The sequence below is a fragment of the Littorina saxatilis genome, linkage group LG9 (assembly GCF_037325665.1).
Source record: "Littorina saxatilis isolate snail1 linkage group LG9, US_GU_Lsax_2.0, whole genome shotgun sequence".
Lineage (NCBI taxonomy): Eukaryota > Metazoa > Mollusca > Gastropoda > Littorinimorpha > Littorinidae > Littorina > Littorina saxatilis.
In genome coordinates this window covers 47,709,625-47,722,228 of record NC_090253.1, presented here as the reverse complement: position 1 = coordinate 47,722,228, position 12,604 = coordinate 47,709,625, and the positions used below count along the sequence as shown (strand labels likewise).

General features: G+C 41.3%; 1 protein-coding gene across 1 annotated transcript in view; it reads left to right on the top strand.

Annotated features, from left to right (window-relative positions):
- The window catches only part of LOC138976290 (uncharacterized), a 49,451-nt gene that overhangs the window by 6,716 nt on the left and 30,131 nt on the right, over positions 1-12,604 (top strand). Inside the window, exon 2 of the mRNA XM_070349134.1 lies at positions 7,799-8,074. Coding sequence (XP_070205235.1) covers positions 7,799-8,074 — 276 coding nt within the window. The remainder of the gene's footprint in view (positions 1-7,798; positions 8,075-12,604) is intronic.

Genomic DNA, 12,604 nt, shown 5'->3' with positions numbered 1-12,604 from the left:
TCTGTTATCATTATCCGGTCTAGAGTCTGTAGTTCATGTTGCCGATCGATTCGTATTGTGAGTCAATTATGTTGTCATTATCCGGTCTAGAGTTTGTAGTTCATGTTGCCGATCGATTTGTATTGTGTGTCAATTATGTTATCATTATCCGGTCTAGAGTCTGTAGTTCATGTTGCCGATCGATTTGTATTGTGTGTCAATTATGTTGTCATTATCAGGTCTAGAGTTTGTAGTTCATGTTGCCGATCGATTTGTATTGTGTGTCAATATGTTATCATTATCCGGTCTAGAGTTTATAGTTCATGTTGCCGATCGATTCGTATTGTGTGTCAATTATGTTGTCATTATCCGGTCTGGAGTTTATAGTTCATGTTGACGATCGATTCGTATTGTGTTTCAATTATGTTGTCATTATCAGGTCTGAAGTTTATAGTTCATGTTGCCGATCGATTTGTATTGTGTGTCAATTATGTTGTCATTATCAGGTCTGGAGTTTGTAGTTCATGTTGACGATCGATTCGTATTGTGTGTCAATTATGTTGTCATTATCAGGTCTAGAGTTTGTAGTTCATGTTGCCGATCGATTTGTATTGTGTGTCAATATGTTATCATTATCCGGTCTAGAGTCTGTAGTTCATGTTGCCGATCGATTTGTATTGTGTGTCAATTATGTTATCATTATCCGGTCTAGAGTCTGTAGTTCATGTTGCCGATCGATTTGTATTGTGTGTCAATTATGTTGTCATTATCCGGTCTGGAGTTTATAGTTCATGTTGCCGATCGATTTGTATTGTGTTTCAATTATGTTGTCATTATCAGGTCTGGAGTTTGTAGTTCATGTTGCCGATCGATTCGTATTGTGTGTCATCAATTATGTTGTCATTATCCGGTTTAGAGTTTGTAGTTCATGTTGCCGATCGATTCGTATTGTGTGTCAATTATGTTGTCATTATCAGGTCTGGAGTTTGTAGTTCATGTTGACGATCGATTCGTATTGTGTGTCAATTATGTTGTCATTATCCGGTCTAGAGTTTATAGTTCATGTTGCCGATCGATTTGTATTGTGTTTCAATTATGTTGTCATTATCCGGTCTAGAGTTTATAGTTCATGTTGACGATCGATTCGTATTGTGTGTCAATTATGTTGTCATTATCAGGTCTGGAGTTTGTAGTTCATGTTGCCGATCGATTTGTATTGTGTGTCAATTATGTTATCATTATCCGGTCTAGAGTCTGTAGTTCATGTTGCCGATCGATTTGTATTGTGTGTCAATTATGTTATCATTATCCGGTCTAGAGTCTGTAGTTCATGTTGCCGATCGATTTGTATTGTGTGTCAATTATGTTGTCATTATCCGGTCTAGAGTTTGTAGTTCATGTTGCCGATCGGTTTGTATTGTGTGTCAATTATGTTGTCATTATCCGGTCTGGAGTTTGTAGTTCATGTTGATGATTGATTCGTATTGTGTGTCAATTATGTTGTCATTATCCGGTCTGGAGTTTGTAGTTCATGTTGCCGATCGGTTTGTATTGTGTGTCAATTATGTTGTCATTATCCGGTCTGGAGTTTGTAGTTCATGTTGACGATTGATTCGTATTGTGTGTCAATATGTTATCATTATCCGGTCTAGAGTTTGTAGTTCATGTTGCCGATCGATTTGTATTGTGTGTCAATTATGTTATCATTATCCGGTCTAGAGTTTGTAGTTCATGTTGCCGATCGATTTGTATTGTGTGTCAATTATGTTGTCATTATCAGGTCTAGAGTTTGTAGTTCATGTTGCCGATCGATTTGTATTGTGTGTCAATTATGTTATCATTATCCGGTCTAGAGTTTGTAGTTCATGTTGCCGATCGATTTGTATTGTGTGTCAATTATGTTATCATTATCCGGTCTAGAGTCTGTAGTTCATGTTGCCGATCGATTTGTATTGTGTGTCAATTATGTTATCATTATCCGGTCTGGAGTTTGTAGTTCATGTTGATGATTGATTCGTATTGTGTGTCAATTATGTTGTCATTATCCGGTCTAGAGTCTGTAGTTCATGTTGCCGATCGATTTGTATTGTGTGTCAATTATGTTATCATTATCCGGTCTAGAGTTTGTAGTTCATGTTGCCGATCGATTCGTATTGTGTGTCAATTATGTTGTCATTATCCGGTCTAGAGTTTGTAGTTCATGTTGACGATCGATTCGTATTGTGTGTCAATTATGTTGTCATTATCCGGTTTAGAGTTTGTAGTTCATGTTCCCGATCGATTCGTATTGTGTGTCAATTATGTTGTCATTATCCGGTCTAGAGTTTGTAGTTCATGTTGCCGATCGATTCGTATTGTGTGTCAATTATGTTGTCATTATCCGGTCTAGAGTTTGTAGTTCATGTTGCCGATCGGTTTGTATTGTGTGTCAATTATGTTATCATTATCCGGTCTAGAGTTTGTAGTTCATGTTGCCGATCGATTCGTATTGTGTGTCAATTATGTTGTCATTATCAGGTCTAGAGTTTGTAGTTCATGTTGCCGATCGGTTTGTATTGTGTGTCAATTCTTTAATTTTCAACTGAAAGTGCTGAACTCCACCTGTGCATCTTACAACTGCTGCAATCAATTGACTGCCTGTACAGTTAGTGAAGCAGGTTGCCTGTCTCTTTGAAATGGGCTGTCCCCTTGTGTCCGATGGTCAGGCCCGGGTAGCCTGCAGAAGGCGTTAAGCTATGTGCCCCCTGCCTGACTCGGGTGTCTTAGATAGTCTGAGAAGTTTCGAGTATGTGTGATTTCCTTTTTATAAGGGAGAATCAGTCAAGCTGCCAACCGGGGGCCCGGGTAGCTCGGGTGGTAGAGCACATGATTGGTGATCGTAAGGTCGCAGGTTCGAATCCGGGCCGGGACGGACACGGGTTAACTTTATGTGCAGACCCAGAGACGGTATCTATCTCCCACCCCCGTGTCACCACAGTGACACGTAAAAGACCTCGGTCTTTCTGCCATAAGTGCAGATGGCTGATACCACCTGAACACGCATACGCTTGTGTAACTCATTTAAAGTCGGGTTAAAACCCGAGAACATGCCCCTGATGGCCCTGCCGTAAGGGCGTAAAACTTGAATTTCTCTCTCAGCTGCCAACCGGAGTGGTACGTGTTCGCCTCCTTCCACCCCGCACCCCCCCCCTTCCTCTTGCCTATAACCAATATATATGTGTTAACTGTTCGGAATGTTGTGGTCAGTCAGATTTTGATTGAATGGATGAATGCTGTCTGCTTTCCAAGATAAAGTTTCATTGAGTCTATTCATGCTAGAGGGTAAAGGAGAACGTTCAGAGACACGGGCGAGTGAGGGCGTGGTTTTGTAGTGTGCTCCACTGATGAACAAGATGCAGTTCACTTTGTATTGAGTTTTATGGCCACCCGGCTGCGAAATTGTTTTTCACACGTCAGTTACGGGCTTTCAATCCCGAAGGTTGGTTTCGAGTAACTACGAACCGGAACGTAATCGGAAGTTTCGATGTTAACCAAGTCAAAGAGCTGAGTCGAACACTATCCTTGCGTCATCCAGAGATACTGTACAGATCTCTGCGTCATCTTTATGCAAGCAACTTCGGAGATTTCAAAATGTTTGCTGTGTGCAGCACATGTTCAACGACAACATCTAATACGGATATTTTGGATGTTTTGAAGGAAAGAACTTATTTTTCTTGTCGTAAAACTTAAATACACCCTCTAATTAAAAAGCGTGCACTCGTATAGGAGCCACAAACCGCATGCGTACTGGCACACGCTGATGCTGGTGCTTCTGACTGTTGGTACACTGTTACAACTTAGATCTAACTGAACTTGATCACGTTAGATCAACAGTGCTATTCCGTCGCGATATAACCTTGTAGCTCAGTTGGTAGAGCACTGGACTTGTGATCGGAAGGTCGCAAGTTCGAATTCGGGCCGCGAAGGACACGGGTCAACTTTATGTGCAGACCCAGAGACGGAAGCCATGTCCCACCCCCGTGTCATCACAATGGCACGTAAAAGAGCTTGGTCATTCTGCCATAAGTGCAGGTGGCTGAATACACCTAAACACGCAGACACCTGGGTAGCGCGACTCCGTTGCTGCTAGCTTTCCACTGGGAGGAAGCGACCCGAATTTCCCAGCGATGGGACAATAAAGTAATGAAAATAAAATGAAAAATGAAATGAATGGTTGAAAACAACGTTAAACACCAAATAAAGAAAGAAAGAACAGTGCTATTATTTTGTAGAAACTAAAAAGGCACTCGGAGCCCAGTAACAACATTATTGAAGTATCTGTGAATGTGATTCTGGCAATTAAATGGGAACTCTGGTGTACAAGAGGTCTAAAAAGTGTAAACAGGTTGTCTGCAGTAAAACAACAGCACCGTTTTACTGGATAGTTCTGCAGGCTGGGAGTTTGTAAGCCTCAGCATGGATTGAGCGAGTGTTGAGTGCAATTCGTTCCGCTCTATCGTATCAATTCACACATTGACCCTGCAGCAGTGACGATCATCTCTATATTCCAAATGGCAAGCCTACCACCGACAAGTGCGGCTGCACGTCAGCATTCTTTAAGGACGTACTGTCAAGTGCAGCAGTGGCTGGAAAACGACATTGATCCAACCAAATGGGGATGGATTCTGTCCAATGGATCTCTCCTGCCATTTCCAACAGATCTGCCCTCAGCCCCAGATAAATTGTTGCGCACCGTGTCATGCAACTGCAAGGCTGGCTGCAATCGTGGTTGCAGCTGTCGACGAGCAGAAATGCCCTGTTTCCCCATCTGCAAGTGTATGGGGCTAGCATGCAATAACGCATTGGAACCGGATACATTTTTTGAAGATTAACATCAAAGAGTGACAGATTCGTGAGAAGCTGCGCTAATGCGTGTGGCTATGAAGCCGACTTTTGAATGCAGCCAAACATAGAAAGGCATTACTTTCTCCGCCAGGGATTGCACTTTAAGTGCACAATGACGTTACAGTGTCAGATACATTTTGGAAGGCTGATCAAGATTTTTGGGTTACAGTTTGGTTCCAATTAGTTTTTAGAGGAAAACTCAGTTTTAGGCTAATTTCAGAATAAGTATGACGTCATATTTGCTTGTTTTTCTGTTTTCAAAGGCAATGATTATGCAGAAAAATGTATTTATTTTCAATTTTGAGTAAAAGCATGCACAAGTAGTCATTAAAAATTGAAAAGTAATTGAGGACCTATTCATACTGTGTAAAAATTGGACTCACAATTTTATGACGGATACGCCCAAAATGAAGGCCATAAATAACCATGTTACTGACACTGGATTTTTTTGGAACTTACACAGGCTAAAGAATAGCCCTTCTACTGTATATGTGCAAAATATGAAAACTATTTCATTTTGTCCCACCCCAAAACCTAATTATCCTGGACTACTAGATTGCATTCGGCAAAGTTCGTCGCTCGGATTGCACTCATTCCAGCGCTACCGTGTACTGGGTTAGCCGCGAGACACGAACGACAACTCTAATCGATAAGCATCCGTACACAACGGAAATTGCGTTTACGTTAGCTACTCGGAAATAGCCTTCGGGATTGAAAACCCGTAACTGACGTGTGAAAACCCGGCTTCAGTCGGTTCGGCGAGAGAAGAGAGACACAGGAATAAAGAATGCCATGTCGGTAACTTTCTGCTGCTATTGTCTGGTGTTAGTGGATACATAGAGAACTAGAGGAATACCCGGCTTCGCCGGGGTGAATCGCGAGACAGAGACAGACAGCGTGGCGGTTCATCACAATCACCTCTGCAGGCGAAGTCCTCTCAAACGGGATTGAGAATTTTAGAGCTTATATTTCTTAGCCCTATAATTATTATCTGTTGTGGCTTCTCAAATGCCTGAACATACAGACAGACAAAAGCCGCTAGACCCCATCACAAACAGAACTCTACAATCCACAGGTTTTTGCCCACACACACACACAAACACACACACACACACAGAGAAGCCGTATATATATATATGCATATCTGTATCTATAAATATATAGAGATAGGTGAGAGTGTATTTTTCGCGTGGCTATAAATTGATTCGACCTTTTCACTTTGACAGTAAGAACAACTTACGGGTGCAAGGGGAGCGTTGTGGACAGCGCAGTAGACAGCGCAGTGACATTCTAAAAATAGTAATAGTAAGTTACAAACGGGAAAGCCACACGAAGGAAGGGAGATAAACGCCAAACACTGGAGAAGATAAGGAAGAGTTACTTATAATGGTGAAATGAACACAAAAACCCAAATCAGTTCAGCGCTGCGCGCTGAGAGCACGTGTTGAAATATCTCATCGATGATATTGTGTCCGGGGTGTAGCTGAATACGGTGTCCAAATTTGAAAAAGATCCACCGAGAACTTTGGCGTTGTGATGTGGTGTAGCGGCTATGGTGTGTCGGTATGGGGGCCCGGGTAGCTGAGGTGGAACCAAAATAGCTGAGGTGGAACCAAAATCGGTTCAGCGCTGCGCGCTGAGAGCACGTGTTGAAATATCTCATCGATGAGGTTGTGTCCGGGGTCTCTCTGAATAAGCCCACCAAATTTGAAGCAGATCCATCGAGAACTTTGGCCGTGCATCGCGCACAGACAGACACACACACAGACACACAGACACTAGTCGTATATATATATATATAGATAAACAGAATACTACATGGCTTGCTGTGTCGCACCAGATTTACACGAGGTTTTTTTTTAATTTTTAATATTGAACTGCGAGCGAAAGCGAGCTGTTCACTATTTGAAAAAAACAACGAGTGTAAATCTGGTACGAAACAGCAAGCCATGTAGTATTCTGTTTATCCTACATACTGTACTTACGTGTAATTTACTGAAACTGTCCTGCAGTCGAGGCAGCTAAATTGAAGACGCTTGTTTTGGAACCTCGATCTCTTCTAAAGCCTCGTGCAATCTATTACGTCAAATCAAAGAAATGTCACTCTGAAAGTGTGGCGTGACGTGTTAGTTCAAAAGATTCATCGAAGGTAATGAGCGAGCGCAATTTGTTTTTCTATAATGACGTTTGTCTCGACTTTGGCATCATAAGCAGTGGAAAAACAGGTCCTTGCCAGACTTGCTTGACATGACCTCATTTACATGATATACACACGTGTGATTTGAACGATTATTATATCTCTCTCACGTATGTAGGATAAAGAGCAAGACGTGTAAAAAAAATATGTGGGAGCATAGGTCTTGACGAATACTTAGCGGCTTTACGCATATGTGCAGAGCCTACAAACAGTGTAACCTCAAACATGCTGGTCTTGACGCGTGGGAATTGTTCAGCGTAATGGGCAGAATATACCTGCGCAGTTTCAGCGGCACAGACGAAGCACGGCCTATCATTTATGCCGCGATAGGGATTATGACGAGTACTTGGCCTGTTTTCCTTTTATGCAACGTGTAGCGGGCTGCAGTGCGTCGTCTTCTTACAACTCTTTCTGAAGACCCTCACACGCCGCTGTTACAACGAAGTACTGAACCCGAACAATGTATGCTTTGTATTCTAAGTTACAGCGCCTACACACGAGGAACAAAAAGCGCGATAGTTTTGTGTTTTAAGTCGATTCCTTCCGTTGACCTTGCATTGATTTTCAAGGGACATAACTACTTACTGGACTGTTCACGAAGCGAGTTTATTTAGGTCACTGAGCTTGTATTTTAGGATTTTAGGATTTTAAAAGCTCCCAAAAATAGAGTAAGTTTTCTTTCTTAAATTTGATCAATTAACGACTTTAAGTGTCCGCTTCCCCCACGTGTTGTTACAGAGATTCATAACGATGCGCTGCACAGGGCAATCCTCTGGCAACGTCGTAAAGTTCGACCGGCGTTTCCAGTCAAAACCCTGGAAATGGACTCCCTATTTCCTCACTGCAGAACATATAAAAATCCTAACGAGTGGGATTTACTGGGTGGCCGCAAGACCCGACTGTGGCAACGGTACTGTCATTCTGGACATTGGACCCGGACTCTTCGACGCCTTCTGTGACGGTGACAAAGCCGTCTCCGCATCTGGAGCATTCTACTTGAAAGCTGGAAGAAAAGTAAGTTTGAACGGGTGTGCTGGTTGGAAAGAAGGGTTAGGACGGGGGGGGGGGGGGGGGGGGGGGGTTGGTGGGGGAGGGGGGAGGGGGAGGGGAGGAGGGAGCAACTTTGAGTGTGGCTTATTTATTTCGTTATTTATTCACTTACATAGTTTTTAGTGACTAAATGTTTTCAGATAGGAATCCTTTCCTCCCGATCCCATTCCTTGTTTTTCATTCATTCATTCACGTATTGCTATCTTAAAGCTAAAGGAAACAATTCAGCTCTCCGCTACGGTATTTGGTATATATATATATAATATACATATTTGTATAGGTTACAACACTCGTGGTTTTTTATATGGCTTGTATTTCAGTCAAGACCCAGCGGATGAATATCATCGGGAGACACGAGCCTCTGGCGAGTGGCTCTCGATTGATATTCCCGCTGGGTCTTGACTGAAATACAAGCCATATAAAAAACCACGAGTGTTGTAATCTGTATATCCCATTCTACCATCAAACACAAAGTGTGGACTACTAGCGGCACTGTTGCGATCTGTGCAGGGTAAAACAGTGTTGCCAGCGAGACTTAGCCCTTTTGCAACCTTAAACTAAGTGACCGTCGCTGAAAAAATAAAACGAATGAGTGCATCGATAAGTACGCGGTAACACTACTTTCAGACCATTTAAAAGCTTTAAGTAAAGGTTCATAAGTTGCAAGAAAGTAATGAAGTCGTATAGAAATTAATTTAGTTGAAGCGCACAATTCTTTTGTTTTGCGTTTCAGGTCGGCAGAACGGGCGAAACGGGTTTGGGACCCATTTGGCTTACTCGATTCAGAATCGATTCCACGTTGTTTTTCTCGAACGTGTGTAATTAGGCTTATTGACAGAGAAGCAAATTTTAGGGAACAAATTAATATGTAGGTTTAGATTTAACCATTTGCTCCCTATTTGAAATGTATCTACGTGATAAACTGTTTTGCGAGTGTGTTTGCATGGATGAACTTAAACTGGTATGGGTGTGAGGAAAACGCGACCGACACGTCTGTCACCGCCGATTGATTGCATTTTGAAGGAATATGACTGGATTACGGAAAAATACACACATGTTAAGTTCTTGTATACCTTCATCGCCAATGTGGACTTACTTCAGAGCCAGGCAAAAGAGTAGACATGCTCGCAAAACACGTGAAACAGCCGATGTTTGATAGCGAAGCCCAACCGTGCCAGGTAAAGGACGCTTCTCGGTCTCGCTGCGCATGTCACCAGTGACAGTGTTGTTGCTTTGAGTTTGACTAACAAACTCGAAACTGTCATTTAAAACATGGGCCAAATGTGTATTGATTGTGTGATTAGTCTATGTGACAGGGCTTCTATTATCTGTGCTCCCTAGCTTCTGTCAGTTCCCACACCGACACTGCCAGAAAAACTGAAGACGCACACCAAAACACACTACTGACAGATTCTCAAAAGTCGTCTGCTAACGATGCAAGGGAGGGTACTCGTGTTTTTGTTTTGGTTCGCTAGCATCTGGTTATCCTGTAAGTTGAATGTTCGTTTTTTTCGACCTGCATTGCTTTCATAATGAAAGAAACGTTTGCTTATTGCATCTCATACATCAGATCAGTTCTGAGATTCATTTTTGCGTGCAACTGATATGGTTTTCTGAGCCGTGCAATACGATTTTGGAACTTCATACAAATGTGTCACATTGTTCGGCGCGAGGTCAAAGGTCGGGAGGAAAGTAGTTCTTTGCCCAAATCGGAATCTGCACTATCATATATTTTTTGGAGTCCATGATGTATTTATTGAGCTATAAAAATACAACATATATACCCATACTGAAGTAACAGAGACAAAGAAGGGAGGTCATGGGATATATCCTCCCTTCTTTGTCTCTGTTACTTCTGTTACGTATCGCAAGGTAATCTAGTCCTGAGGAGGACCATTGCATTTGTACCTAGACCAGACACGTGTTTCGACACTATTGTGTCTCATCAGTGGTCAGGTGGTACTGATGGCGAGAGTTGTCAACCCATGGTATCCAACTAAGAAGCAAACCATTCTCTGAATGGTAGCTTCTGTTGGCATGGGAGACTACCCTCATCTGACAACCCCAAGAGGATATCTGTGAAGGGAAACACTTTGATTTAAGGCCAAAGTGTAGAATTGATATTTATTAAGAAAGAATTTAGAAATTTAGACAAGTTTTAACCAAGAAATTATATATATATATAGAATGACGTCAAGAGCGAGAATGCATATAAATTATACATGAGCAAGGGAGATCATCCTTTACTCTGTGTGTGTCTCCACCGTCTACATTCCAACTGGTGGAATTTTGAAAGCAGGGAGCACACTAGAGGTAATGGAAGAGGTGGGGGGTGGGGGTAAGAATTAGATCTAGAAAGAACTCTTCACAGACAGCCTACTGGAGAATCAAACCCTTTCGGAGCCGATTGCAATGTTCACTGAACAAGAATAACCCGAGGAGAGTTCCACAACCTCAATGGATTGGGAATTCCCCGTAAGTGCATTTAAGGGCATTCTCATAGAGTGCTGAACCTGAAAAGGTCCGTTTTTGTTTAGCCAAGACTGCTACCGGTTTCGAACTGAGAAGCACTCTATGAGAATGCCCTTAAATGCACTTACATGTATATATATATATATATATATATATAACTATAAATGGGAACTTAGGTCTCCCGCTCCAAAAAGGGATTTTAAGGTTCCCAGTAAATATATTGGATATTTATCAATGAAATTGTAAGTAAATCACCACAAATACATACTTTCAAGGTTGATTATTTATTGACAGAAGACTTATTTACAAAAATAAAAAAACTGCAGATATATGATTTGTCATGGTGGCCCTAAGGTTTTTTGAACATATAAGGGGGTTTGGGGTGACTAACCTTAACCCAACCTTAAGTCACCCTTTTGAAAAGGGGGATTTAAGGTCACCAGATATATATAAAAAATGTGTCCAGGCTTAAAAAGAATGTTGTAGCTTTCTGTAGGGAGTTTGGTGGCTAAAATTAATTATCATTTATCATCAGTTAGAAAAGGGGGTTTTACAGAGAAAAACCTGCCTACAAGATTGAAAGTATGAGCAGCTAATAAACAACTTAGCAAACATTGCTCTAGAATGCCCCTTTAAAGGTACAGATCGGCCCACTTTGATCTAACAGAAACTATATCAAATAATTCATTTTCATTTTTTCATTACTTTATTGGATATTTATCAATGAAATTGTAAGTAAATCACCACAAATACATACTTTCAAGGTTGATTATTTATTGACAGAAGACTTTTCATTTCATTTTCATTACTTTATTGGATATTTATCAATGAAATTGTAAGTAAATCACCACAAATACATACCAGGTTGGTCACCCCAAACCCCCTTATATGTTCAAAAAACCTTAGGGCCACCATGACAAATCATATATCTGCAGTTTTTTTATTTTTGTAAATAAGTCTTCTGTCAATAAATAATCAACCTTGAAAGTATGTATTTGTGGTGATTGCTGGGAAATTCGGGTCGCTTCCTCCCAGTGGAAAGCTAGCAGCAACGGAGTCGCGCTACCCAGGTGTCTGCGTGTTTAGGTGTATTCAGCCACCTGCACTTATGGCAGAATGATCAAGGTCTTTTACGTGCCATTGTGATGACACGGGGGTGGGACATGGCTTCCGTCTCTGGGTCTGCACATAAAGTTGACCCGTGTCCATCCCGGCCCGAATTTGAACCTGCGACCTTCCGATCACAAGTCCAGTGCTCTACGAACTGAGCTACCGGTAATTGTCCAGGTTTAAAATAATGTTAGCTTTCAGTGGTGAGCTTGGTGGCTAAAAATAATTATGTTTCACGGAAGGCAGTATCGTCCCTCCGTTGACATCAATCAACTGATGCAACATTTTGTCATATATCGTTTTGGCTAAATTAGGTGAGTCTGAATTTGTTGCATAAATGATTTTATGTGAACTTGCGAACATAAACCTACCTACAAGATTGAAAGTATGAACCGTTTAGATTTTTAAAACATACCAACAAGAGAGTTTACATTTGTTGTTCACTGCACCCAAAAGAACTTCCTCTATAATGTTTGTATTCTTATTCCTAACACTGCATATTTGTAACATAATTTATGAAATTTTCTTTAACTTTCAAATTGAAACCAATGAAATCTTAACAAGGCCGAAGTGAAGAAGGAAATCATTTGTTATAGGTGAAGAGATATATATGCAGTAATCTACGCCCTTTTAGACGGTCATCCATCCGCATCTTAGCCCCCTCGCTGCTTAACTTGGGTGTTATAACGGGAACAGATCCATGAGACCATCAATAGCCTGGTAATGCTGAAAAAAGTCTTTATTCCAGACAAGAAAAACAAGAAGAGCAAACGCTCGATCGAGTCACTTTCGCAGTTCTGAATATTATATGAGGCATCAGATGGACAGGAAGAAATTGCTATTCACAACACAATACAGATGTAAATAATTTGATGTAAAGAATAATCCTATAAAGTTTGAATCAAATCCGAT